The following is a 24,803-nucleotide window of genomic DNA, read 5'->3' as shown; positions in this document are numbered from 1 at the left end:
TCACTTCTACCAGATGTGCTTCTACACAGATTGAAATATAACTCTCTTGATAATTATCATACTCTTCATCGGCCCTCGATCTGATTATTCACTCTAATGCTAATATTAGGGGTATGGTAGATCTGTTGATTTCTGATGACCTTTCCCAGCCACCGTATTATAGACTTTAGTTTGATTAAGATTACTTCCATATGGCAATACGACTCTTCCAAAGTGTATTCTATAGGAGTTATGTCCCTTCGATTACTTGTTGAACTCCTGCGTCATATGATATGATTTCATCTATTTTTTTATCCGTCGTAATCAGAGACCTATATACTAAAGGTTATTTGTGACTCAGCATCGTAAACAGAATTCTGGTATTACAAAACATTTATACTCATTTATGACGGAACTAATATTTTCGTGTCTTTTGTAAAATCATTTATTTTCGCTTTTAAGAATCACAATGAGAATGGTCGATCCCGAGTAATTATTTACGGAATAACATCAAACTTTATTTAAAGGTTTATAGCCATCAATAGCTATGTCACTAATATCGTACCGTTATTATGGAAGTTATGGCCCTTTATGGGAAAGGTTGATATTAATTACCATAAAAACTGAGATAGCATCAATGTCCGCCATTATCCGATCGTAATATTTGTCCTATTGGCGGAGTACTGCGACCCACTGCACGACATACTCGCCAAGGGTGAAGAGAAGTAGGCAGATCGTTGGCTACCGAAGATGGCTTTTTTTTTTCTTTAAACATATTTTATTGTCTAGACAAGAACAATAGGATTAGGCACAAGTTATTACAACTTATGAAGCCTTCTCCACTCAACATGTTAATATTTACAAGTAATGACATAGGTATAATATATAGTAAATCATGTAACAATTAGGAGGAAAAATGGATAATTTAACATACAATATACATTTACATAATAAAGAGATACAAGTATATATATTCAAAATCTTCTGCTGGACTTTATGAAAGACTGCACATATCCAAATACATAACTATTCACTTCCAAAGCCAAGTTTTCATTACCATATAATAACAAATTTAAATTTACATGTATATTTAAATCATTAAAATATTGGAACATTTCAGCACGAGCAGTAGCATATATTGGACATTCAAAAAAGAAATGATGCACATTTTCACAAATGTTACCACAGTTTACACAAATAGAGTCCTCTGCCAAATTTACACGAAAAAGATCATCCTTAAGAGAACTACACTTATATCTTAATTTTGTATGTATTATATTAAACTTTCTTTCACCATAATTATAGTAGCAAGGCAGACTAGTAGAAATAGGTTGAGAGAGAGCTAGTTTGAAAGAAGAAAGAGAAATGGATTTAACATTGTCGTCTAAATTGTTCCAGTTTCTTAAGGTAGAGGGAAAGAAGGAGTTTATTGTAGAAGAGAGTCTGTAATTTGGAATTCTGAAATTGTCCTTATTTCTTAAAGGGTAAGGGTTATTATTTCCCACTGAAGGAGGTAATAAGTTAGATAGATAACTTGGAGTCATATTATTGTTTATCTTATATAGTAATTGAAGATTTCTTTTAGCTCTTCTGTCTGAAAGTGGTTCCAAAGATGTTTCAAAATATAAAAATTCTTTTCTTGTATAAGATGGTAGACCAGTTATTATTATAGCTGCTTCAAGCTGAGCCCGCTCTAACTATTCTGAGTCAGCTTGAGAGCATCCGCCCCAAACCTCACATGCATATTCCAGAACAGGTAAAATAAATGACTTATAAATTCTTAAAAGAGCATCACGCTTTAACATATATTTAATTTTCCTTAAAACATTTATTTTTTTCATTACTGATTTGTATATCTCATCAATGTGGTCAGACCATTTAGCATTTGAATTAAATATTACTCCAAGATGTCTATGTAAACTACTAAAATTTAAAAAGGTTCCAAGATGGTTCCAAGATGGCTGCACGGTATCCCATTGACAAATAATTCCTCATCTTCATCAATGAAGCTCATCCGTACAATATTTACCGTATATTTTTACACAAGGTATACATACCATATGTTGTACATTTATTTATACAAAATATGTTCATACTTTGTATATTTATACATAATGCGTTCATACTTTGTACATGTACATTTATACATAATGCGTTCATACTTTGTACATGTACATTTATACATAATGCGTTCATACTTTGTATATTTATACATACATGTATGTTCATACTTTGTATATTTATACATATATTCATACTTTGTATATTTATACATATGTTCATACTCTGTATATTTATACATATATTCATACTTTGTATATTTATACATATGTTCATACTTTGTATATTTATACATATGTTCATACTTTGTATATTTATATATGTTCATACTTTGTATATTTATATATGTTCATACTTTGTATATTTATACATATGCTCATACTTTGTATATTTATACATATGTTCATACTTTGTATATTGTTACATAAAATGTTCATACTTTGTGTATTTATATAAAAATGTTCATACTTTGTGTATTTATATAAAATATGTTCATATACAAGTTTACGACCAGTTACCTTATATCGTGAATTCAAGGCCGGTCAGGACACGAGTTATAAATAGACTTAATTCGTCATTTGCGTGTCTATGTTATATATCTAGTTATTAACACAATGTATCATAGAATCCTATACACTATGTGTTGTTGATTCGAAGGTTAACAATTGCAATTCCCAGTGGTAAATGTAATGTGTTGGTGACTTCATACATGTATTTTGTATATTTATATAAAAGATTCCTTGTCTTATTTATACATCGTTGTGTAAACATAAGGTGATCATACATTGTTGTGTAAACATAAGGTGATCATACATTGTTGTGTAAACATAAGGTGATCATCCATTGTTGTGTAAACATAAGGTGATCATACATTGTTGTGTAAACATAAGGTGATCATACATTGTTGTGTAAACATAAGGTGATCATACATTGTTGTGTAAACATAAGGTGATCATACATTGTTGTGTAAACGTAAGGTGATCATACATTGTTTTTTTAATCATATCCAGAATTCTCTGTATATGTATCTTATTAAAATGAACACCAGTATGATTCTGTTTTACATTACTTTTACAAACACCTGGATAACGGTGGTTCATGATAGTAAGATTGACATGTAATTATATACAGGTATGGGATGGCACTTAAAAGATGTCTGGTGAAGTCCAGGTATATCGATGGTACTTGTATATGGTGTGGGCCAGGTGATTTAAACAGAGTACAATAGCGTCTGTAAAATGTTATCCGTCATTTGTTTCGACAAACAAAGGTCAACTGAAATATGTCGGCAAACGTTTTGTTCTAAAAACAAGAAAACGGGTACAGGGCTATTGACGTAACCAATTGTCTATGGCCGGTTTTGCTGAAAGGAATTATTCCACAACGAATCTTTCTTCTGATAGCATTAAGATTGAGACGCACTTCAGAGGTAGGTTTTTTTTTCGGTACAAGACTGTTATATTCATTTATCAACTTAATTCCGACTTTTATTTTTGTGAGCGTTGTATGAGATGTTCTCTTTTGAAGAAAAGAAGTCTTGTAAATAGTTTTTGGATTTTTAATTTAAAACACAAACAAATACAAGAGTGAGAGGAAAATACTTCAATGCACGATACAGGTTTATCATATAAATATTCACATACAATGTATATATTCAAGCAACTGTCATTTTTGTTCAGTTTACAGTACTAATGAACGACAAAAAAAAAAATTCCTAATATATTTAAGGCCGGTCCATACAAAACATATTTTTACCAAAGATTGATATATTGAGCACTCAGTGCAAGAATGTTTATGGTAAAACAGCTTAGGGAGACAAAATATATAGGAAATAAAAGAACGAATCACAAGACTAATTTGCCATCCCGGCAGTTCAATGCAGGTGCATTGTTATTACATTTTCATGACAAAAATATAACTTTTTTTTATAAATGTATTTTTAATAAAACAAATGCAGCACACGAAATTTTGAAGGCGATTAGTCTGATAATATCTTCTTATTAAATTTAGATTCAAATTTTAACTTTAAACTCGTTTTTCACCTTCGATCCTCCAACCTTATATAAAAATGTAAATCACCTTGGTTTTCTCCAGGTGCTCTAGTTTCCTCACGCAGAAAGAACCGTAGCGCGCTTCCGTCCGGACAGACAAGAGTGATTATCACAAGTTGAAATCATTTGTTTCCCAAATGTTGTAAAATATATATTAGTAAAGAAACTCTGTAATTACAATGACACGGATATTTCCAACTGTGATTATTTACGAATAATTCAATTTTGATTGTCAAATAATATTGCTTACATTACATAGGTGCTGCAAACCCAATTTTACCATTTATAGGAAGAAATAACCGTTTAATGAGTATAAAATCTACAGTTATAGGCGCTATAAATGATGACTACCGTATACGTGTACATTCTATGGTCTAACATGTTTTGATTACACTATTTGTAGCGAGAATACTAAGCATGACTATTCCTAGACAGACTACACGTGCGCGTCCTCATTTTGATTGGTTGCTCAATACAATTGCTCTTTACAACTATACACTATTGGAAAATATATCCGATGATGATATGCTGCGTTATACTAAAACTGGAATGTTCATAAATGTTTCTTTTAAAGAATTTATGCTTTATAACTTTGATGAACTGTATTTATACACGGGGTAAATGCTTAATACCTTCAGCAATCGAAGCTCGCACACAAATTAGCACGAAAATATAACCATCATGGGCAATTTGAAGTGTGTATGCCAGAATATTTCCAAGTGTTGGAGGAACTACGGAACGGACATTTGGAACACATCGGTGTCATTCATAGACCCGGTATACTGCCAACCAGTTCTATTTACCAACCAAAACGTTTATTTCGAAAAAACAACAAAAAAAAAAAAAAAAAAAAAACAACAAGAAAAAAAAACCAAAAAAAAAACCCCAACAACATTAAGCATAAAGACAAAAGAACATCATTTGCCAATTCCTGTAGACATCTATTTTGATATTTTGTAATCTTTTTGAAGTTGCGTACTTTGGACTGAATGCCATTTATCTTTTGATCTACTGTGCTGAACGATCTATTATTCTAAAGAACTTAGCACCATATACCAATAAATTATAAACGGTCGCTTGTTACAAAAGAATGAATACAATAAAGCTATAAAGAAAATAAATAAATAAATAAAAATCACTACAACAGTTGCTTAGAGATTGCTCATCAAATGAACGTACTAGTAATGTCGACTATAATAGCTTCAGAGACTTGGCCTAGTCTCATCAAATGGAAGTACTAGTACTCTCGATTACAATTGTTGGCGAGAGTTTGCTTCATCAAATGGTATGTACTCCTCGTGGAGAACAACTCTCGATTGTGGTTCCCGACACTTTGCTTCCCCGTGACGATTAAAACACCGCTGTTCTATCTTGCGTGCATCTACCCACTGGTTCAATCTGACGTACGACAATCCAATGATTTGAAATGGTCGAATTCGTTGGTCGTTCACTTGAAGAGCACTCTCTGCGCGATGGATGGACTTCAGATACAGACCAGCAGTAAACAACCAACTAGCTTCGTATTCTAATACTGTTGCATTATCGCCGTCCGCTAAACTCGTGGCATATTTTCGTGCGAAGCTCTCTTTCCTGACTAGTTAATGTTCTATGAAGAACCAAGTGTGTTCCGTATGCAAAAACTGTTTTGTATCCAATGTTTCCGAACGAGGATTCCCGAATACGGTTGGTCACTATGTAACTGTATGTCATTCCTTGAAGAAGATGTTTGGTTACGTAAACAATATTGGAGGAGTGGATGAAGTCGGAAAACCTGTTAACAACACGAATTCCTGGTTTAAGGAATGATGACGTTGCATTCGGATACTCATGGTACTCATTATGAATTAGTATGACTAGTGGCACATTGTGCTTGATGATAGAAAGCCCCGCCATTTGATATAGACTCGAGTCAACGAAAACTCCCGAGACGTTTGGTTGACGAGAAATAAATTCTAGGCAAGCATTGACTTCCGCTGATTCCTTCATCCTCTTGGTTGTTAACGTGTTTGGATTATAATTTATGGACGGAAATGTAAAATAGGTATTGATGACGTAAGACACGATTAATAAATAAAACACACATTGTGACCTACGATGAGACAAATGTAGCATATGATTGATGACGAAGTGCAACGAAAAAGCTGACGTCATCAAAAGGAGGACGATGACGTTGTGGAGAAACCTCACTTCTTTATGTTCGACCATGGAATACGCACAGAAAAGTATAATGCTAGCAACACACAGTACAATTGTGTGTCTTTTTTCTGTTTGATCTATGCTTTTATTCTTTGTAGTTGCTAAAATACAAAAAGCAATGGCGGACACAGAATAAAACAAACCAGTAAACGTACTCTGGAGAAATATCCCGTCTATGTAAACATCAAAACTGCTGGAACCAAACAAAATACTTGAGAGGTTTGTTCTGATGTTGATGCGGTACCACTGAAGAGGAGACAAAAACCAAGTTCCATACATCTGTTTGTCCACGAAACCTCCAAGGCAGACACCTAAAATGAATCCACACCCCGAATGAAGAAACCTTGTCCATAATTTCCATACATTGGAGACGTTTTGGTACAAACTCTCTATAGAAAACAAGGTGACCAGCACTACACCAAATAACGCAATGTCTGTTCTGATGTAACACGCGACGCCTAAGACGAATCCACTTCCTAACAGTTTTGAAAGTGATGAGCGCTGTCCAAACATTTCCGTCTTTTGTCTATCACCAGCAGATTGTTCTTTGAGAATTCCTAACGGTGAAGTAGAGAACCCATTTTGATATTTACCATTTTCACCAAGTTTGTGTGTTCCATTCGTTATGCTTTTATATCCATTTTGATGCGACTTGTTCAGTTTTGTCTCTGATCCATTATTTCCTGATAAGTCTGGTATATGGCCATTTGTTGTTACACCGTTTGAATACTGACTGTATTGAGTCTCCTCGACAGGTTGTTGGCCAGGGTCAAACATAGACGCCACAACTACAGACATGGCATAAAATACAAAGGGTGAAAGGAAACTGTTGACCAGGGTATGAGTACCTAACACGGTCAGAATTTGTGAAAATGAAACGAATATAGCGGCCATCCATGCCACATCCGGGTTCTTATACAAAGTCCGAGAAAAGTTGAACACAGACACCGGAAGTAGTGTTGTAATGATGACGTGGAAGAGTCTTCCCAACTGAAAAAGAACAATAGACGATTTTACAATTTCATGTCTGAAATGTCCTCGAACAAGGTGTACATATACATTATTTCTATTTGTTGAAAATATACTACGTTATCAACAGAGGGTGCATTCGCTGTATAACATATATAACAGGAAAGGTTTGGTTATATAAAGAGAGATAGAGGAGATTCCAACAGCTTTGTAAAAGGACCAATATGAAGGATTGCATGAGCGTGAATCATTTGATGCTTTCTTTTAATATACATGATATATAGACCAATTTAAACGAATAATAGCGATAATAACAGCACCTGTGTCATTCTGAATGACTTGCATTTGTTTAAGATATACCATGTGTCATGAAAGTGATCTTAAGAACATTTGATATGTAACTCTTGTAAATACTAGCCGCAATATGCAGCTCATCTGGAGCGATCTATTTAGCTGGATCGGTTTAGCGTTAGACTAGTAAGCCAGAGATCCCAGGTTCAATCTTTAGCGGAGGCAGTGATTAAAATTCAATTAGTTTTGCCCTCTATTACAGATATATGCATCCAAAATTACAAATTCGAAATTTAGAAATAGAACAAATATAGATATATAACATTTGCAATGATATTACGTAATAAAGTTTTACCAAAAGTTATATCAAGTAATGACTAGATGTACTCTTTTTTGAAAATCTTATATGGATGTTGCTGTCAATGGTGAATCTCAAAAAGACACATTTTTTTTCACAGAGGCAGACACTCTTACAAGGACCATGGATAACTGTTCAGAAAAAATATCACGAAGTGTACAACCATTCATTTCAAGATTATCGATAAAATGCCAAATACGGGAAAAATATGATTCACAATCAGTATATACCAGACAATAACGCATTTGGTTGATTTAAATGTATTAGATTAATTTCTTTAGATATCCTGATGGCTATATTGTGAGCACATAATGTTGATAATCGCACGAACTTAAATTTTCATAAATTCATAGCCATTTTACAAAGAACTTATGTAGTGTGCAAAACAGTGAATATGGTATTTGAAATAAGTATACGTACCAGATATGGATTATATTCGTATCCCACTATGGCCGCCATTTTGAATACAAGCGTGTAAAAGAGCGGGAACAGGAAGGAACGCATACTAAACATCCCATTTTTAACTTCCTGTTCTTCCACGGAAGTGGTTACGTTTGTTGGCGGAGGGAGGTATTCGTAGGTTCGAAAACCATGACCAGATGCCTCAGAAAATCCAACTGAAAAAAAAAGAGAACAATATTATTCAACTGATGAAATTGATGTTAAAAAGTATGGGCAGATACCAGTTATTCGTTCTCTGACATATATAAGATTTATGAAATGCTGTACTGGAATAGCATGCCAAGAATTAGGCAGCATGATACCGAAAAAAAATCACCCTAAAAGAGAAAGATAAATGAAAAATAAGATTTGAAATATACCGAGCCGAACAATTTTTGTGTGTGTTTTGTTTGTTTTGTATTTGTTTTAAGGATATTTCCTTTGACAGCTATCCAATAATCCCAACGCTAAAAAGTCGCCCAGCATTTGAATAAGTTTTTATGAACAATATGAAAACATATGAAAATATATTTTCAATATTTAATATTGAATTTAACAATTTACGCCGAATTCACTTCGTACGATACCTAAACGAGATTTCCTAACATGATATATATATAACATATGTCTAAAAGTACCCTAGATCGGTATAGCAAATGACTGAGTTTAGGATTCCTCGGAATGGTGGATTACGCGGGTTATGTGTATTTAACACAAGAAAAAAACATGGCGGCTGCATTTGTAAATATAATCCCGCACCAGACATGATGGCGTGAAGATATTTTTCTGTTTGGTGTGAGGACAACAGGTATGAACAGTACAGGTATCAGAATCCAGTGTTGAGACGTTTATGTTGTGTCTAGTTTCCTATAGGTGTCGTGAACGTCTGTGTGGTCTAGCATCTTATACAAAAAAATGCTCGCTTTGTATATATATACATTGTATATAATTTCCCTACCCTTATTTCATTTTTTAACAAACTTGGATGCATGTGTTATTCTCAGGCATACCTTCTATGTCGCCTTGCTTCTGTTAGGTTAGATTTTACTATTACAGTAAAATAAAATTGTCAGTTTTTTTTTTGAAGATTATATATAATCGTGATAAAAAATAAGAGAATCATTCAGATAATAACAGTCCATTTCAAAATTTCCGCCAAAATATATTATTTTTGCTTAAATATTCTAGTAGCATAGCGAAATTTTTTTGAACCATAGAAAATAGCCTCTTTAATTTGATAAGTTAACTGTAAGTTTACTGATACTGATGTTTTACGAGGGTTTTGTACTAAAGGCACATGCTGTTTTATCTAAATATGTCCAAGTTGTTTATTGTTCTCAGAATAATATTCGTTTGATTGACTGATTCCCGTAAGGAGTTTACGAGTTTTAGTTGTTGATGGAATTCAAATAGATTTATGTTGTCCAATGCAACCGTAATCCTATTTGAAATTATTTCCTACTGTTTATATTTCAGTAAGCATACACTATCCCTAGCATTTGAAGTCTAGTCGGTTTACATTTCAGTAACCATACAGTCTTTGTAGAATTTGAAGTCTTGTCGGTTTACATTTAAGTACACATGAACTATCCCTAGCATTTGACGTCTTGTCGGGTTAAGGTTCAGGAACCATACACTATCCCTAGCATTTAAAGTCTTGTCGGTTTACATTTCAGTAACCATACACTTTCCTCAATATTTGAAGTCTTATTTGGAGACGTTATGATTGTTGTACATTTGGTGTCGGTAACAGAAAGGCTTGACGCTGCATTTATAGTTTATGTGCAGTCGTAAATATGCATGTATCAGCCTGATACCAATATCGTACATGACGAAGCAATTTCTTAATAATCCTGCCGGAATAAAATAACATTAAACCATTTCGCTATCACGAAATACATGCTGTTCTCGTTTTCAATTGCTTAACTGATTTACTTACAGACGTTGCTGATACACATCATAATGAAAAATGCCGTTGTTTCAATTAACAAAATGTCATTGTATTTCCTTGCTACAAATCTAATATAAGAAACAAATGTCATTTCAACAGAAAACTCATTCTGGACGACAGTATACTAAATTACATGTTCAAAATAATCTATGTTTGATTTGTCACAAGATTTGAATTATTTGATATGATGCTTGTTAAATATTAAATTATTTCGTCATCTGTACATCTCAAATAAATATATTCATGATCATTTGGGATGTCGGGCACTGACCGAGGAACCATAAATCACTGACGAAAATATCCTATAAAATCTACCTGTACGGACCGGGAATATTAGTTATAGCTATCATTTACTTAAGTTATAGCAATGTAATTCCATTTGGTAGCACAGTCCTTTGATAAGTTGTAATTAACGATATAATTTATGTTAATGAAAGGCTTGGACTCATTTTGAAATCTCTAATGATGTAAATGTACTTGTGTTTCGTGTCCATGTCAACTTGAGGAGTAACTGTAGGCTGAGACAGATGTAATAAAGTTGAATTAAAAGAGCCATTCGTGAGTTAAAAACTGGGTCCCCAGATCGATTAGACCATTTTTCACATGTAAGCAAGCCTGAGTGTAAGTAGTAAGGTCTCCAGGTACAACACTGTTGAAACTAATACGATATAATCAATCAGTATTGTAGGGTTTCAAACATACCAACGTCAACGAATTTATATCGCTGAAGACTTTCAACATAACCCTTTAAATCAACAATTAACATGATCTTTTAGATCTGAATGTTTTACTCTTTCAGATGTACCTTCGTTTAAACTACGTTTGGAAAGCTTTGTAATCGTGACATAATTGTCTGACCACCCATACGTCTTACTTTACCACAATTAATCTAATTCATCCTTTTTAATGGAGATTTCAGTTAAAGTCCTCTACTGTTCGCCGTAGACATTTTAATTGTGAGATAAATATACGTGGATCACATGAAAGAAATATTTCATTGTGATAGACTTGGCACAAGCGATAATATATTTTCTTTAGACGCCAGACATCTCCAACGCTCATTATATTTCGTCATGTCTTGCACTTACATAGTAAGATTTTTATCGTGCAGCAATCGTTTTAGCTGATGAAAATAGAAGTGTTTTTCTATTATGTAAATCTAATGTTATAGAAAATGCTAATGGAAAGTACAGCTTAATTCAAATGTAAAAACAAGTGAAGAACAGTTTCAGCCCTGTCGTCTGTAAATGGTACTCAAGCTTAATCAAGCAAATCATTCGCCAAATTTCTCGTTATTTATTAAACTTTTGGTCCATCATTTAGCCATATATACCACTTTTTTAAAATTATTTATCATGAAGCGTGTCGACAATTATTTTAGCTTTCATACTACCCACACATGACACTAGGCACATACCTTAACAGTAGCAGACCACATGATCACGTGATCAATAATGGTGATGACAGGTGAAAATTAGTTTTTCGAAAGAACGATTAGTGTTAAGTAGTGGATTCTATGTTCAACTTTCCCTGGGGAAATTGATTTAATCACGTGTATCAAATTACCTCCCCTGATATACCATGGTGTCGTCTATTGTCAATAACGCTGTTAACTTAGCTGTACATGACAATAGACAGTTGACGTTTGACTTAAAACTTGACCGTCTTTCCCATCTTATGTAGCAGTTTTTTGTAAGCTTGGTTATCTTTTTATAGATACGCTGTCGTCAGTCAACAAGACTCTCAGTGTTCCATATCAACAAAGACAGGCTCACAGAAGGCGACATAATATTTTAAGTGCACTTCAGGATGTTGCATAAGAGGTATGCATACAGGTATGATTTGAGCACAGACGAGCACTAATGGAACTCTAGAACAAGCATTGAAAGTGGAGATATGTCTAATTCTGAAGTCTCCTTGATTCATATCGTCAGAACAAGAGTCTAGTGAGACACAAAAGACTTGGTGGTGTGGATACAATACAATTACAATACAAGGGAAATGCAAATACTGTAAACGTACTTTATTTGGCGCATTCAAATTTTAGCGAATTTCCGGATCTAACCAGATAAGCGCATTAATAAATTGGCGCGCCAAAATTATTTCATAAAGAAACAGTATATAGAAAGAGCAATTAGCGCAATCATAATTTAGCATAATGCTTCTCTAGCACGGAAACCGCTTAAATAAGATTACCGCTTAAAATGTACGTTGATAGTATGTAGGTATTCTGTATTGGATGTTGAGGAAACACAGAATACAAACCTAGAAAAATGACCTTGTATCAGCAATTTTCAGTCATTCTGTTCACACACAGAATCAAATCAAAATGATAATTTTGATACCGATATAACCAGATTCTTTGCATGAAAAACATTTTTGCATGTATATTTACAGCATATATAAAAAGTTCATGCGTATTGGCTTATATGAAAGTTAATGTGAACATGGACCACACTTAGGTGTTTGATATATAAATCTCGGGGGATCATTTTAAATCGGTCAATGGAAAAGACTGGATAATAGGTATAGAGGTGACATTTGACATATAATTTAACTCCGACCTATAATTAGCACTTCGAACATCTACCCTAAATGAATAACCCTGGTTCGGATAGAGAGGAAACTTATAATCAAAGTAACATTAAAAGTAAACGACTTTCATTCAAGCTGCTTGCTTATGTAAATATACACTAAATGACAACGACTTAATGTTTCGGTTCAGTTGATAAGGTTTTTAGAGTGACCAACACAATGTAAATAAGGAACAAGTGGAATGTTAAATTACCCTAACATTTAAATCGTTTTGTAAAGGATTCGGCATCTAAATCTGATTTATCACGCGAAAATAGTCACGAGCGAAGCCTTCCAATGGTGAAAACAAATGACACGCTTTACTAAAGCTTTTGTTGTGTCGAGTTTATGAAAGACAGAGTACAATACCGATAGGTAGTAAGATGTTTTTGTACAGTTTTTATACATACTAGTACTGATTGGTACGAATTTCTTGCAGATAAATATAATCTGAAATGAGAATGAAATCGGATATTTTTTTCCAATATAAAAAACTTGTTGTATGTAAAGCGAAACAATGAAAACAAGAATGGTAGTACAATATATAGGTCAATCACCTTTTCACGGTACAATGCTGAAACACTAGCCCAACTTGCTCCTTAACACGTCATCATAAGAATCGTGTGGAATCATAATTACAGTTTTGTTCTCATGTTGGCATACTCCTACTGTAAACGCACATATTTGAGCGTTAATCTTATGTGAGAGATTTTCGCGCATGAATTATTCCTCTAGATTACGATTTTTTTTGCGCTAATTACCGTTTTATACAATGTTTTCTATATGGAAAGCATTGTAGTTAATCATGGCGCTATTTATTTTTCAGATTTCCGCTAAAATTTTATTACGCCAAAATATGTAAGTTCACAGTATTCCTTTTTTTACAATACGACACGTTCTTATTTCTAGAAAATGTTTTAATGTACCGTGACAATAAAATTGATTTAGTTGAACTAGTTGTAATCTCCTCTCTGAAGATTGTACAAAGCACAGGCAAGATATTAACATATTTCAATACAAAGATAGATTTATATATAGTAGAATAAAAAAACGAATTGAACTGCATCATGCAGCTGTTCTGTCCCTCTAGGACTCCCCAGTGTTGCTAAAGACCTGAAGTGTTGAAACTCGAAGCAGGTCGAACGAAATGTCAAAATCTAGATGCCTCATAATTCAATTAATTTCATAATTGTCAATATTGGAATTCAAATGTACACGTGTTAAACAGTGACATGCAGGCTACGGTAAACCTTGGGAGTTAAAAAAAAAAGAAAAAAGAAAGAAAAAAAAAAAAGAAAAAAAAGAAGAAAAAAAAAAAGAAGAAAAAATTCAATGATTGTACTAAAGACACAAAATATACTACCACCAATACAGTAATCCCCAAAATGATTTCGTCAGTGATGCAAAGGTCTCAAGTTAATCACCTCGAAATAGATAAAAAATAAATGCTAAAATCTGAATAGGAAGTGAAAATGAAACATAATTCAACGAATTGTATAGTATTCAATGAATATAATAATTTTCAATATTGCACTTCACAGGAACATCAAGTATATTTGTATATTCTCAACAATGTCACTATTCGAATGAATTAAAACATAACAATTATTAAGACAAATTCATTCAGAAGATTAAAAGTGAAGCAAACTGCACCATACAGCTGTTACGTCCTTCAAGGACTCGCCGTTGTAATATAACCAACCATGATAGCAATCACAACACACCTAGCACTTTTACTTACAATGATAGTAGCCTCACGACCAAACACTATGTTCATCTATAGCATGATCTCACTGACACAAACACGTTATCGGTTGATAATTAGTCACCCCTGGGTCCGATCACCTAGTCACCATACCAACACTTCCATTCTACGATGTGTTGTTAGAATTCAAAGAGACTCCATATGTATACTTCATACTCATTAAACGGGGATTACCTCTCATAAATAACAAAACACTATTATGGACACTTTTGATGTTCGCCATTTAAGAAAAGTCATAGTTATATAAAATATTTATTAAAAATATAACCCCTGATAATTTTTTTCTAACAGTAATTTTTACAGTTATAGTCGCTTTATTCTTTCAGTCGTGGATGAAGCATACAACGCTTACCACTCGGATCACCTGGTCCTTTCCCTCTTGTACATTTTGAGTGTCTCAAATCTATATTCTGTTTGTATATTGCCATTGACATGTGTATGACTTATCATTCATACCTCTGTAACATCCATTGCGTTTAAGTTTGTTTATGCCGAGTATATTAAATTTTGAGTAGTAAAAAAATATACAAATTTTATGGTCATCATCGAACGATGACTTTACATGTCATAAAACTAACAAAGTCAAGTATAACCCCTGGACATTATTTACTAAAATCAACATTTAAATGCACACATATAGCTTCAGTTCTGGATAATGAGAAACAAAACACCTTAGAATTTACCTTATTTTGGACTATTTAAGTTATAATACAATGGGTGAACACAAAAAAAATATTTGTATTGCTCGTCTTGGTTGTGTTAATGTCAATATTTTACAAGTGCAAACACGTAAAAACAGGAAAAGAAATAATTGATTTCCAAAGTAAAATATTGTTTAAATATTCTAAAGACAAGTACGCAATTATATCACTTTTTTTAAATTAAAAAAAAGATATAAAAATTAATACAAACTTCAAAAGCGGACGATATTGATTTAATTGCTGGCGCGTGTCACGTATACATATTAAACATACATGAATTAATATTTCACAGGAAGAAACACAGGTAAAAATCATATACACGAGCGACAATATACATTTATGAAACAAACGTGTGTTTTTATATCTCGGTCAACTCCCAAAATATTCTATACTGCTTAAAGGTACATAATACTGTGTAATCTATTTTATACTAAAACAAGAAAGAATACCGACATTAATACCTGTTCTGACACTTAATACTTTGCCAAAATGTAGTAATTGATAATGCTATGTTGTAATTTCAGATGGAATTTGTGACCTTGGTCACTGACCTCCGATGTTTGGCAACTAACAGCCAGGCTGTCCAGTAATTAAACAATGTGTGTCACAGTGTGGCGACAATAGGAGTACGTATTACATGGTAATGTTACATGCCTTTTATCCTGAACAACATTTATCTGGTAACTGATACACATCAGTCGGATAGAATGACATCCTAACTGAAGATTATCTTACCTTTCAGACACAAACTATTCTATCTTGGGAGCTCACCTAGCACCTTAATGCAAATGCTAAATCAGGTTCACGTGCACAATTGAGTTGTGTAAAATATTAATTAAGGACGAATCTGGACTATAAAACATTGAGAATTATGCATCGAAATTTTATTCTGTACATTCTTAATGCAAATAATTCGTGATTTAGTCGTCTGGTATGCGAAATGAAATACGCTTAACACTAAAATGGAAAGAATAATAATAATTTAGCATACTCAGCATGAAATAGAGCTGAACTGCCAGTGCATTTGAAATAAACTAATCAACCGGCCGTGGTTTACAGTCACAGTCTCGATTTCTTCGAATGGCTGAACAAATGGTGTTGATAGAATTTCTAATTATAGAAAGTGCAGAAAGTGAGGGATATGAACTTTATCCTGTTGGTTTGCCCATGACATATGATAATGAATTTTCATTCATTACAAAAACTACAATCGAGTGTACAGTAGCGACGTTTTACACCGTGTTAGTTCAATCTAACAATGTGTTGTTGTGAATATGTACTGTATTGAAGCGGAATTTAAGAAAGGGAAACAGATGAAATTCTCTATCATAAGATTAAGTGGAACACATTTTGTAAACAATAATCTAAAAAACAAAAAGAGAAATAAAGGGTTTAAATATCGGTTTTTCATACCAAATCTGTTCTTTTATGGAAGAATTAGATAGAATACAGAAGATCAAAAAAAAAAAAAAAAAAAAGTAAACGGCGTCCTACAACTCTTTCTTGCTTCTTGGATTTCTTTTGATTGGCGGAAATTGGAGATCAGCACAGTTTACGTATATTACAATTACAAAGAGGTTATCAAATATGTACTTGAAATTGTATCGTTAAAAAGACATTTATTTACGAACAGGTGGTTTTTGTATTACTTTATATATACCGTGAGACACCGTCCAAACATTTACTTTTCTATGTAAACAATACATCTTTGCCATTTCATCGTCTTTCACAGGTCAGCACGGTATTAGTTTATTGTTATGAAAAAGATTTTAAAAAAAAATGGAGACAAATTCTTTTTAATTTTGTCTGCCGTATTGTACCGTCTATAGAATTAGCATTACAATATTGACTTCCCCGAAGTCGCCCTTTAGAAGTCCAATATCATGTATGTCTATACATAGACAACAATAGTTTTACAAGGGTATTTTGATTTGGTCGAGCATGCTGGTGTCAATATATTTATTTTCCACAGGTTTCATGACAGAAACTTAATATGGAAACCTAAAAATAGCACATTCATTGGACAAAGATGACACGCACTGAAAGTGATAGGTTGTGTTTGGACAAGCAACATGTATACTATAATTACTTTAAATCTCGGTAACAAGCGAAAGTAATTACTGAAGGTAGGACAGAGGTTATCGAGTCAATAGGCGGGGCGTTTTCTAACTGGTTCGGGATATGGCGTTTTGTCTCATCTTGGGATGCAGATTTTGAAGTGGGAAAGATTTTATCAGGAGTAAACTGCAAATTTTGGGAATTTGGCCTAAATATGAAATAATTTCAATTGGGAATGATGCCCATTTATGGCCCCTTAAAGCATTCAGAAAAAAACCTAATAAGTTTTTACCAGATATTGCTATAATTAAAGCTATGGCGTTAGTAATCAGTGTCATGTCTAGGAGGTAACACTGGGCAAGATAATATAATTAACCTTTTAATGTTTTGAGGATATCCATTATGTCGTCATTGTCCATTTCATTTAGGATTTATGATTTAAGAATGTTAATACGGTTTAGCTGGTAGTAGGTGTTAAGATAAACCATTAAGTTGTGTGAATATGATTAAGTAAGGCAGCAGTGCAGTTCATAAGTAGTAAGGAACAGAAGTCTAGAAACGCTTGATTTAACAGAATAGAGTATGCATGTACATACTTTAATTATGAATTGCCTGTTACTTTATCGTTTCCCTGGCTTTTATTGCCCACACACATATATATCTGTCATAAAGTCAAGTTCACTCACGTAGATCCTAATTATAGTACACAATTCCAATGGCACAAAACTGATGTTAAATACCAGAACTAAAATTACTTTTCTAGAGATATCGGGTGACTACTGACATTTGATAAGCCTGGGTGTGTTTTCTTGTTAAAGAAACGCCAACAGATTTACGTCCTTTACTCAAATCTACATACCTAAGTATAAAATGGGTATTGCATTAAGGTTGTGTCACAATACTCCCTTAGATATATAACGCTAAGCTATGCATTACTGGTTACTTATTAACCCCATCTGATGCCATAAACAGGATCAGTTTCATGTTAAGCACGATTCCAACAAGTGTATCTTTAATTCTACAAACCGAAATGTTTTGTTACAAAAAGAAATGTATGCAGGTCTATTTGAAACCTAAAACAGACGGTTTAATTAAGTCTGTCTCGAAAAAAATACACATGTTCTATGGTGGGATCACACGTGACAAAGTGAGATACATTACACATGACATACATAATAACATTGTATATTAATGATGTTTATCCCCTCATTAATTATTTACATTGACCGACATGACAGCTGGCTAATGCATACTAAAGACATTAGCCTGTAAATAAAGTACTCCTGGTATCGTACTTGGCTATAAATTATAACGAAGAGTATAACTCTAGGTATTATACAGGGACTGTGTCTTTATTTCGTATGTAGCGTGATTTGTATTATATACGTTACAGATGTCTAAGGATTACAAGCTGTCTGTAGATAATATCATACATTCGACCACCCTTAAGTTTTATCATGATATGTTCATGGTAAAGACAGAGTATATCAATTTTAACATATATCACATACTAACTAAAGAATGACTTTAGAAAATAAAAACAAAATGTGTGATATACATATTATACACTATTTCCTTTAGATTTTATGCACTCTCGAAAATTGCTTGAAATAAAAGCTGTTGTTGAGGGGTGGTTTTAGACATGTTTAACTGCAAGAATGCATTATGTCATTAATTCGTATGGTAGGTATAAACAACACAAATTTCGATGATCTTTTATCATAATTCCAGGTTCAATTTCTTCCTTACCTTCAATAGATTGATATATCTCGTCTGGATGGTAAATCCACCAATTAGATTTCCGGTTTATATAAGTTACACGCATCACCAAAGTAGCGGCATAAAGTATCCATGGCGACCAATTTGGAAATATATGTTCTTCCTCCGAATGGTTTTCCTCTTCAGAAATATTGTGTTGTTTCAATTTCTTGTTTCTGCTGTTCGAATTTGCCCCATTTTCTTTACCTCCATGGTATTTATGCTCAACCGTTTTACCTTGCCGGTGCCTCATCTTCCTCTGGTGGGGGATACCGTCTGCTAACCGTTTTACATAATGTCAGGCAGACTATGTATTGAGCGTCCTCGTTTGACGCTGAAAGCCACAACACTGCCGATATCCTACACTGCTGGGCATTGTTATGTGCATAAAGTAACGTAAACCGATTTCACAATAGTTAGCTACCGGGGCTTTAACCTGTATAAGGTAAATATCAACATACGCAGAAACGCAGCCTGATAGTCAAGCTGTATTGAAGCTCTCTCGTCTAAACACAGTTAATCAATAATCGACAGGTAATCATATCGACACGGTTGATACTTTATAAAAATATAGTTTATCAATACAGTAAAAAAGGTCATTACGGTTCATGAACGTATACTACTAAAATCATTTCAATCAGTAGTATCGTGTATAACTGTAATGTCGACTCTTTAACTACCACATCAGATATTAGCGCGTCACTGAGTTTATACTTTCAGTGAATATCACGTTTCAACAATGATCACGCATTCTATTTCAAAAAATCAATACCCTCTTTTTTACTCGGCGTTATTTCAGGTCTGCAATCCATGACGATCTATCCGAACAAAAGCATTTAAATGAGGCTATCCACTGTTTTATTTACACAAAGGGCATGGGAAATAAGTAACGTCATTACCCCTTCATTGTTCAACAGTATAACGAATCAGCTACAGATTAAGATATATATTTTTTCCAAAGATCTATATACAATCTTCATAGCGATGACACGTTCGATTTGCTTGGCTTACGACATAACAATAATACATTGATAACGGGAAAATCATGCTTTGTTAATGTAACCATTGTTGGTTAAATAGTACCGTGACGTTGAAAATACATCTTTGAATATATGGAGTGAAAAAATACGTATAACTTAGGTGATGACCCATACATACATATCTACCCATCATTACCATTGCCATGAGCCCTTACGCCCCAAAGTGGGTAGGACTCGATAAATAATATATTTCACCATTTTTTCCCATTTGGAAATTTAGAAATACCTCTTAAGCGATAACACTTGAATTGATTTGATGCATTATGCATTTCGTTTCCTTTTTTATCCATTTGGAAGCATCGCGTTAAGTAACATCTGGCACCCTGGCCGGTCATTTTGGTTTCGCAATTTTGTTTTGCATGTTGCGGTTATTAAGTATTGCAGACTATTGTGTACTGTATGGCTATTAAGTATACTTAAACCTGCTTTTCCTAATCGGATATTTATCGAGTTTAACAACTCATTATAATGTTCGTTGAAAAGAAACCGATTTTAAGCCGAGGCATTGAAGTTTTCAAAAGGTATATTAAGATCAATGTTCTTCTTTTTTTCTCCATTTTCCTTTATTAAAATATATTAGACGGAAATATCATAACAAGAGCGTTTAAAATGTAGCATAAAAATATGGCATATATTTAAGTAAGCTAAGGGTCAGGCGATAGAGGTATGGACATTAATTTGTTTACTTGAATAATTAGAATAACTGCCAGAGGCGTGTAACAGAACGATGATTATGATTATCAGGATATTCATAAATTCATTTCCCTATATAGGTCAGTGGTCATGCTTATGTGTACAAACGTGTCCTTGTAAATAACATATCGTCCAAATGTCAAAATTTAATATGAAGATATTCTCACCTAGACGATGAACTATTTGAGTTATGAATCAGTTTACATTATTTCAAAATGAAGCCGCAAATACTGATAATTTAACACCATCGATCACTTTCTGAATTAATTCAAAGTACAGCCAGAGAGGTCAAGATGAAGGCTGAAATATTTTGTCAGCGTCGATTGAACTGTCTCCGTTAGGAAACCTTGATTGCCAACATGGCACTCCAGAACGTTCTGACATTTAGAACAAGACTGGATTAGCTAATAAATGAAATGTAAAGGACAAGCATAGTTGTTTAATTATTCAACATTGAATTTATGATATCGCAAGTATCCATTCGGCATATTAAGACCATCGCATGCTTAATCGATTTTGAGTGCAGCCAGCTTTCGAGCTGCACAGTTTACGAGCTTCGCATACACCCGATGGGTTCAGGCATTTTTTTATAGCTGGAATAATCGTGACAAAATAGAGATTTACAACTGATATTGACTATGACAAGGCTTTGATGTGTGATCGGTTGTCGATTTCTACGTGTGCCTCTACGGTTTCCATGGTGAAGATGGCTCCAAGATATAACTTTGAGAATCTGAGCGAACAGGCATATGTTGCACGTGTTATGCTTTAGTTTGCTACAATAATGGACAAAAGATAAACCTGGGCTGACCCTGGGGACTTTGGAGTGTATTGTTGAAAACAGATCAATATCGTTATTGTCAAATATTATCCTATATGATTTATTGCCGCAGTAATATAATGTTTTATCAATAATAAATAACCCAGTTAGTTACCAGCATTATTCGTGGTCATGGTCCATTGATTACTAATCCAGAGATAATATATTATTTAACACAAAAATCAATACGACACACAATTATTCCACTGAAAGTCAAGCTATACACAGTGACTTTCTTCCTTAGAAGTCCATAGACGTATTTTCATCTAGATAATTGTAAGTCCTTAATGAGACTTCACAATAAAACGTCAATAATGGGTTTTGCCTTTCAGTACCACACTGATAGTATCTAGGACCTTAAGCTATGTGATTTACAATGAATTCTTATTTACGACGTATCTAATGATTTGACGCGGTCAAGCAGTTCCAAACGCTAATGAATCGCTTCAAAAAGTGTTAGTGTTTACATGAAATGGCTCCACGTATAATTTGTTGACATTTCGTCTGATGGCTATGTAGTTAATATGGATGAACATCTCACCAGAGTTAATGTTATATTTTGCTTGCATGATGCAATACATCAACAATATGCATGTACAATGTAAAAAAAAATCGCATTGTCTTTGTATCTATTTATTCAACATGATTACTGCTATTTCAAAAAGTTTGCTGGGTATTTCTACCGGCCCCGCTGAAATAATAACAGGGACCGTGACCTTCATCCAAAAACCTTGAAACTCAAACTTGATCTGTAGCTACTCATACTGAAGTTACATTCCAACTTTCACCAACATACATTGAAGCATGCGGAAAACTGAGTGGACGGACTGTCAGATGGACAGACAAACAGACTGTCAGACAACGAAAACCTATAGTCCCACCGGTTTCACCGGTAGGGCAATTATTAAACGGAAAGTAAAGATAGAGCCAAATCTATTTCTTAAGGTGCGATGGGGATTGAAGCAAGAACATGGTAATGACGATAGACGGAATATAATGGACAGACATCCACATGAAAATGTTTTCCAATATAGGTAACACCACGACCATTCTGAGCGCACATTGGGGTGTGCTTCCACAACTGGGGGAAGCCCTGATGATGGAATTGCTGTTACTATGTGAAGACAAAATGGAAGAGACGAACGAGTGGAGGAACACAATTCAATGGAAGAATGTCATCAGTAGGATACGGTTGTTTGATGTAAGGTTGGATGTTGAGCGTAGGAACACTGGCCAGCGTTTCGACTGTCAAGTGTTATAGAGCGGACAGGAAGAAACTGGTTAAAGTAGTTAGGCAGATATCGCATCCAGCTTGAATTTGCGGAAGAGAGAGAGAAATACTGTAAGCAGAGGATAAAGTGCCAGATACGCGATGTGACGGGAAACCTGCATTCATGTCTATAATGATGAAGCAAACCGGTCACGTGATAGAAAGAATGAAGAAGACGACAATAAAAAGAGGAAGTAGCGAGATTAACCCAGCCGGTGTCGTGGATCGTGACGAAACGTCTGACGAAGGTGATGTCAGGCACTTAAATGGACTTAAAAGTTAGATTTCTGTTTCGTTACCGACAAGAAGCATTATCAATTTTGAACGTATGTTTAAGTTACATTTTCTATTATTTTTGAAATTTAAAAGTTCGTACCAAACCATCTCTGAATAAAACCATAAAAAACTCTGCTACTCAACACTAATTCATATTATCATTGTTCGGGAAAGTATAAATAATGTGATTTTGCATGCGAATTGCAGGAAATTTAGATATAAAATGCCGATGGGTTTCCGACTCAGATGGAGTCTTACTAACCTGAAAATGCAAAGGGAAGAACGAAAATGATGTCGTGATTCAAAAAGGGTAAGGGTGATAATTACCTAGGGTGACGTGGCAGAGCAAAGCTAGCGGAGTTAATCGGATAGGCCCTCCCATACATTGTCAGTTTTCGTATTGCTACCTTACTGGTTAGTTCACACAGTTGGCCTAGGAATCGAGTGTTGATCGGCGAAAGTTTGAATCTTACAACCTTTTTTTGCACATAAAGTGGTACAATTTTATCAAGTATTCCAATGCTTGACCGTAAACAATTACTCGGTGCAATATAGCGAAATCTAAACATTGTGTTCCCTTCAAAATGTTCCATAGGAAATCATTGTTGAATTAAGAAATGTAAAGCTTTCCTTTAGAAAAAAAACTTAAGGGATATCCTAAAGTTAAGGCACATTGATGAAACTGGAGCCTGATGTTTCTTTGCTCCGAGCTCTGATATATTCTCATGAACTGCTGCGCTTTATATATTAGTTATGTTTTATGATTATCTAATATAAAGATAGAGATATCATACAGAAAACGAAAAAGTTTATATCATTTATCTAAAGGTATCTTATACGTCAAATAAAAATTTTAAGATATAAAATTTCCAAGGTGTTTTATAGAGTAAACATTACAAAGCAAATATAGATATCTTAAATAGTAAAAATAAACATTTTATTTAGTAAATAAATTTATTTAGATATATAGCATAGTAAATATTCCATATATTAAATATAATATATGATACAATTTGTATAATTACATTGAATACTTCGTTACCATGAATAAATGATACTTACAGTAAGTATCTTGATTTGCCATTATCTTCATTTATCGACCAACATATTGATGACCTAAAATGCATGCAATGCTAAATTGTATTCAGTAATGCATAGAGAAACCAGAGTTGCGTCCCTTAAATCGGAACAAGTTAGGCTAAGTGGTTTAGAAAACAAGGGAAGAAACTCGTGTCCGTCTATAAATTTAATACATTTACACTCGCTGTTAAATGATATGGTCGGAGTAAGGAGAAGAGGACGGGACGGTAATGTGTGTAATCCTTTTAAACATAGCGGGAAAGGGCCTGATATTATATATAATATTGACGGATTTGTTTAGACTTTTCCTTCCTCAATTAACTAGTATACACATATTGCACGTTTTACCATGTAAACATGTATAAACACTATGTTCTATTTCACTCGTATTACCATAGTTTCTATAAATTTCAATATATATATTACCACATATTACCAAATATAAGCATGGTATATTATCATTGTATATAA

At 33.8% G+C, this 24,803-nt stretch overlaps 1 protein-coding gene across 1 annotated transcript; it reads right to left on the bottom strand.

Annotated features, from left to right (window-relative positions):
* Positions 1 to 4,963: 4,963 nt before the first annotated feature.
* On the bottom strand, positions 4,964 to 19,563 carry LOC117333492. The gene is made up of 3 exons (XM_033892806.1): positions 19,145 to 19,563; positions 8,326 to 8,522; positions 4,964 to 7,277 (listed from the first exon to the last, which is right to left on the bottom strand). Exons 1-3 carry the CDS (start codon positions 19,404 to 19,406, stop codon positions 5,631 to 5,633), a joined length of 2,106 nt encoding a protein of 701 aa, XP_033748697.1. The 5' UTR covers positions 19,407 to 19,563; the 3' UTR covers positions 4,964 to 5,630.
* Positions 19,564 to 24,803: the final 5,240 nt, after the last annotated feature.

This window comes from Pecten maximus, chromosome 8 (genome assembly GCF_902652985.1).
Source record: "Pecten maximus chromosome 8, xPecMax1.1, whole genome shotgun sequence".
NCBI classification, from domain to species: Eukaryota; Metazoa; Mollusca; class Bivalvia; order Pectinida; family Pectinidae; genus Pecten; species Pecten maximus.
This window is presented reverse-complemented; position numbering and strand designations above follow the sequence as displayed.

Bases quoted from the DNA above. Each gene is read 5' to 3' on its own strand.
- LOC117333492 (XM_033892806.1), bottom strand. From the start codon at position 19,406: ATGAGGCACCGGCAAGGTAAAACGGTTGAGCATAAATACCATGGAGGT. The intron at 8,523-19,144 runs GTAAGGAAGAAA...TTTTTTTTTCAG, and splicing joins GATATATCAATCTATTGAAG to TTGGATTTTCTGAGGCATCT. The intron at 7,278-8,325 runs GTACGTATACTT...GTTCTTTTTCAG, and splicing joins ACGAATATAATCCATATCTG to TTGGGAAGACTCTTCCACGT.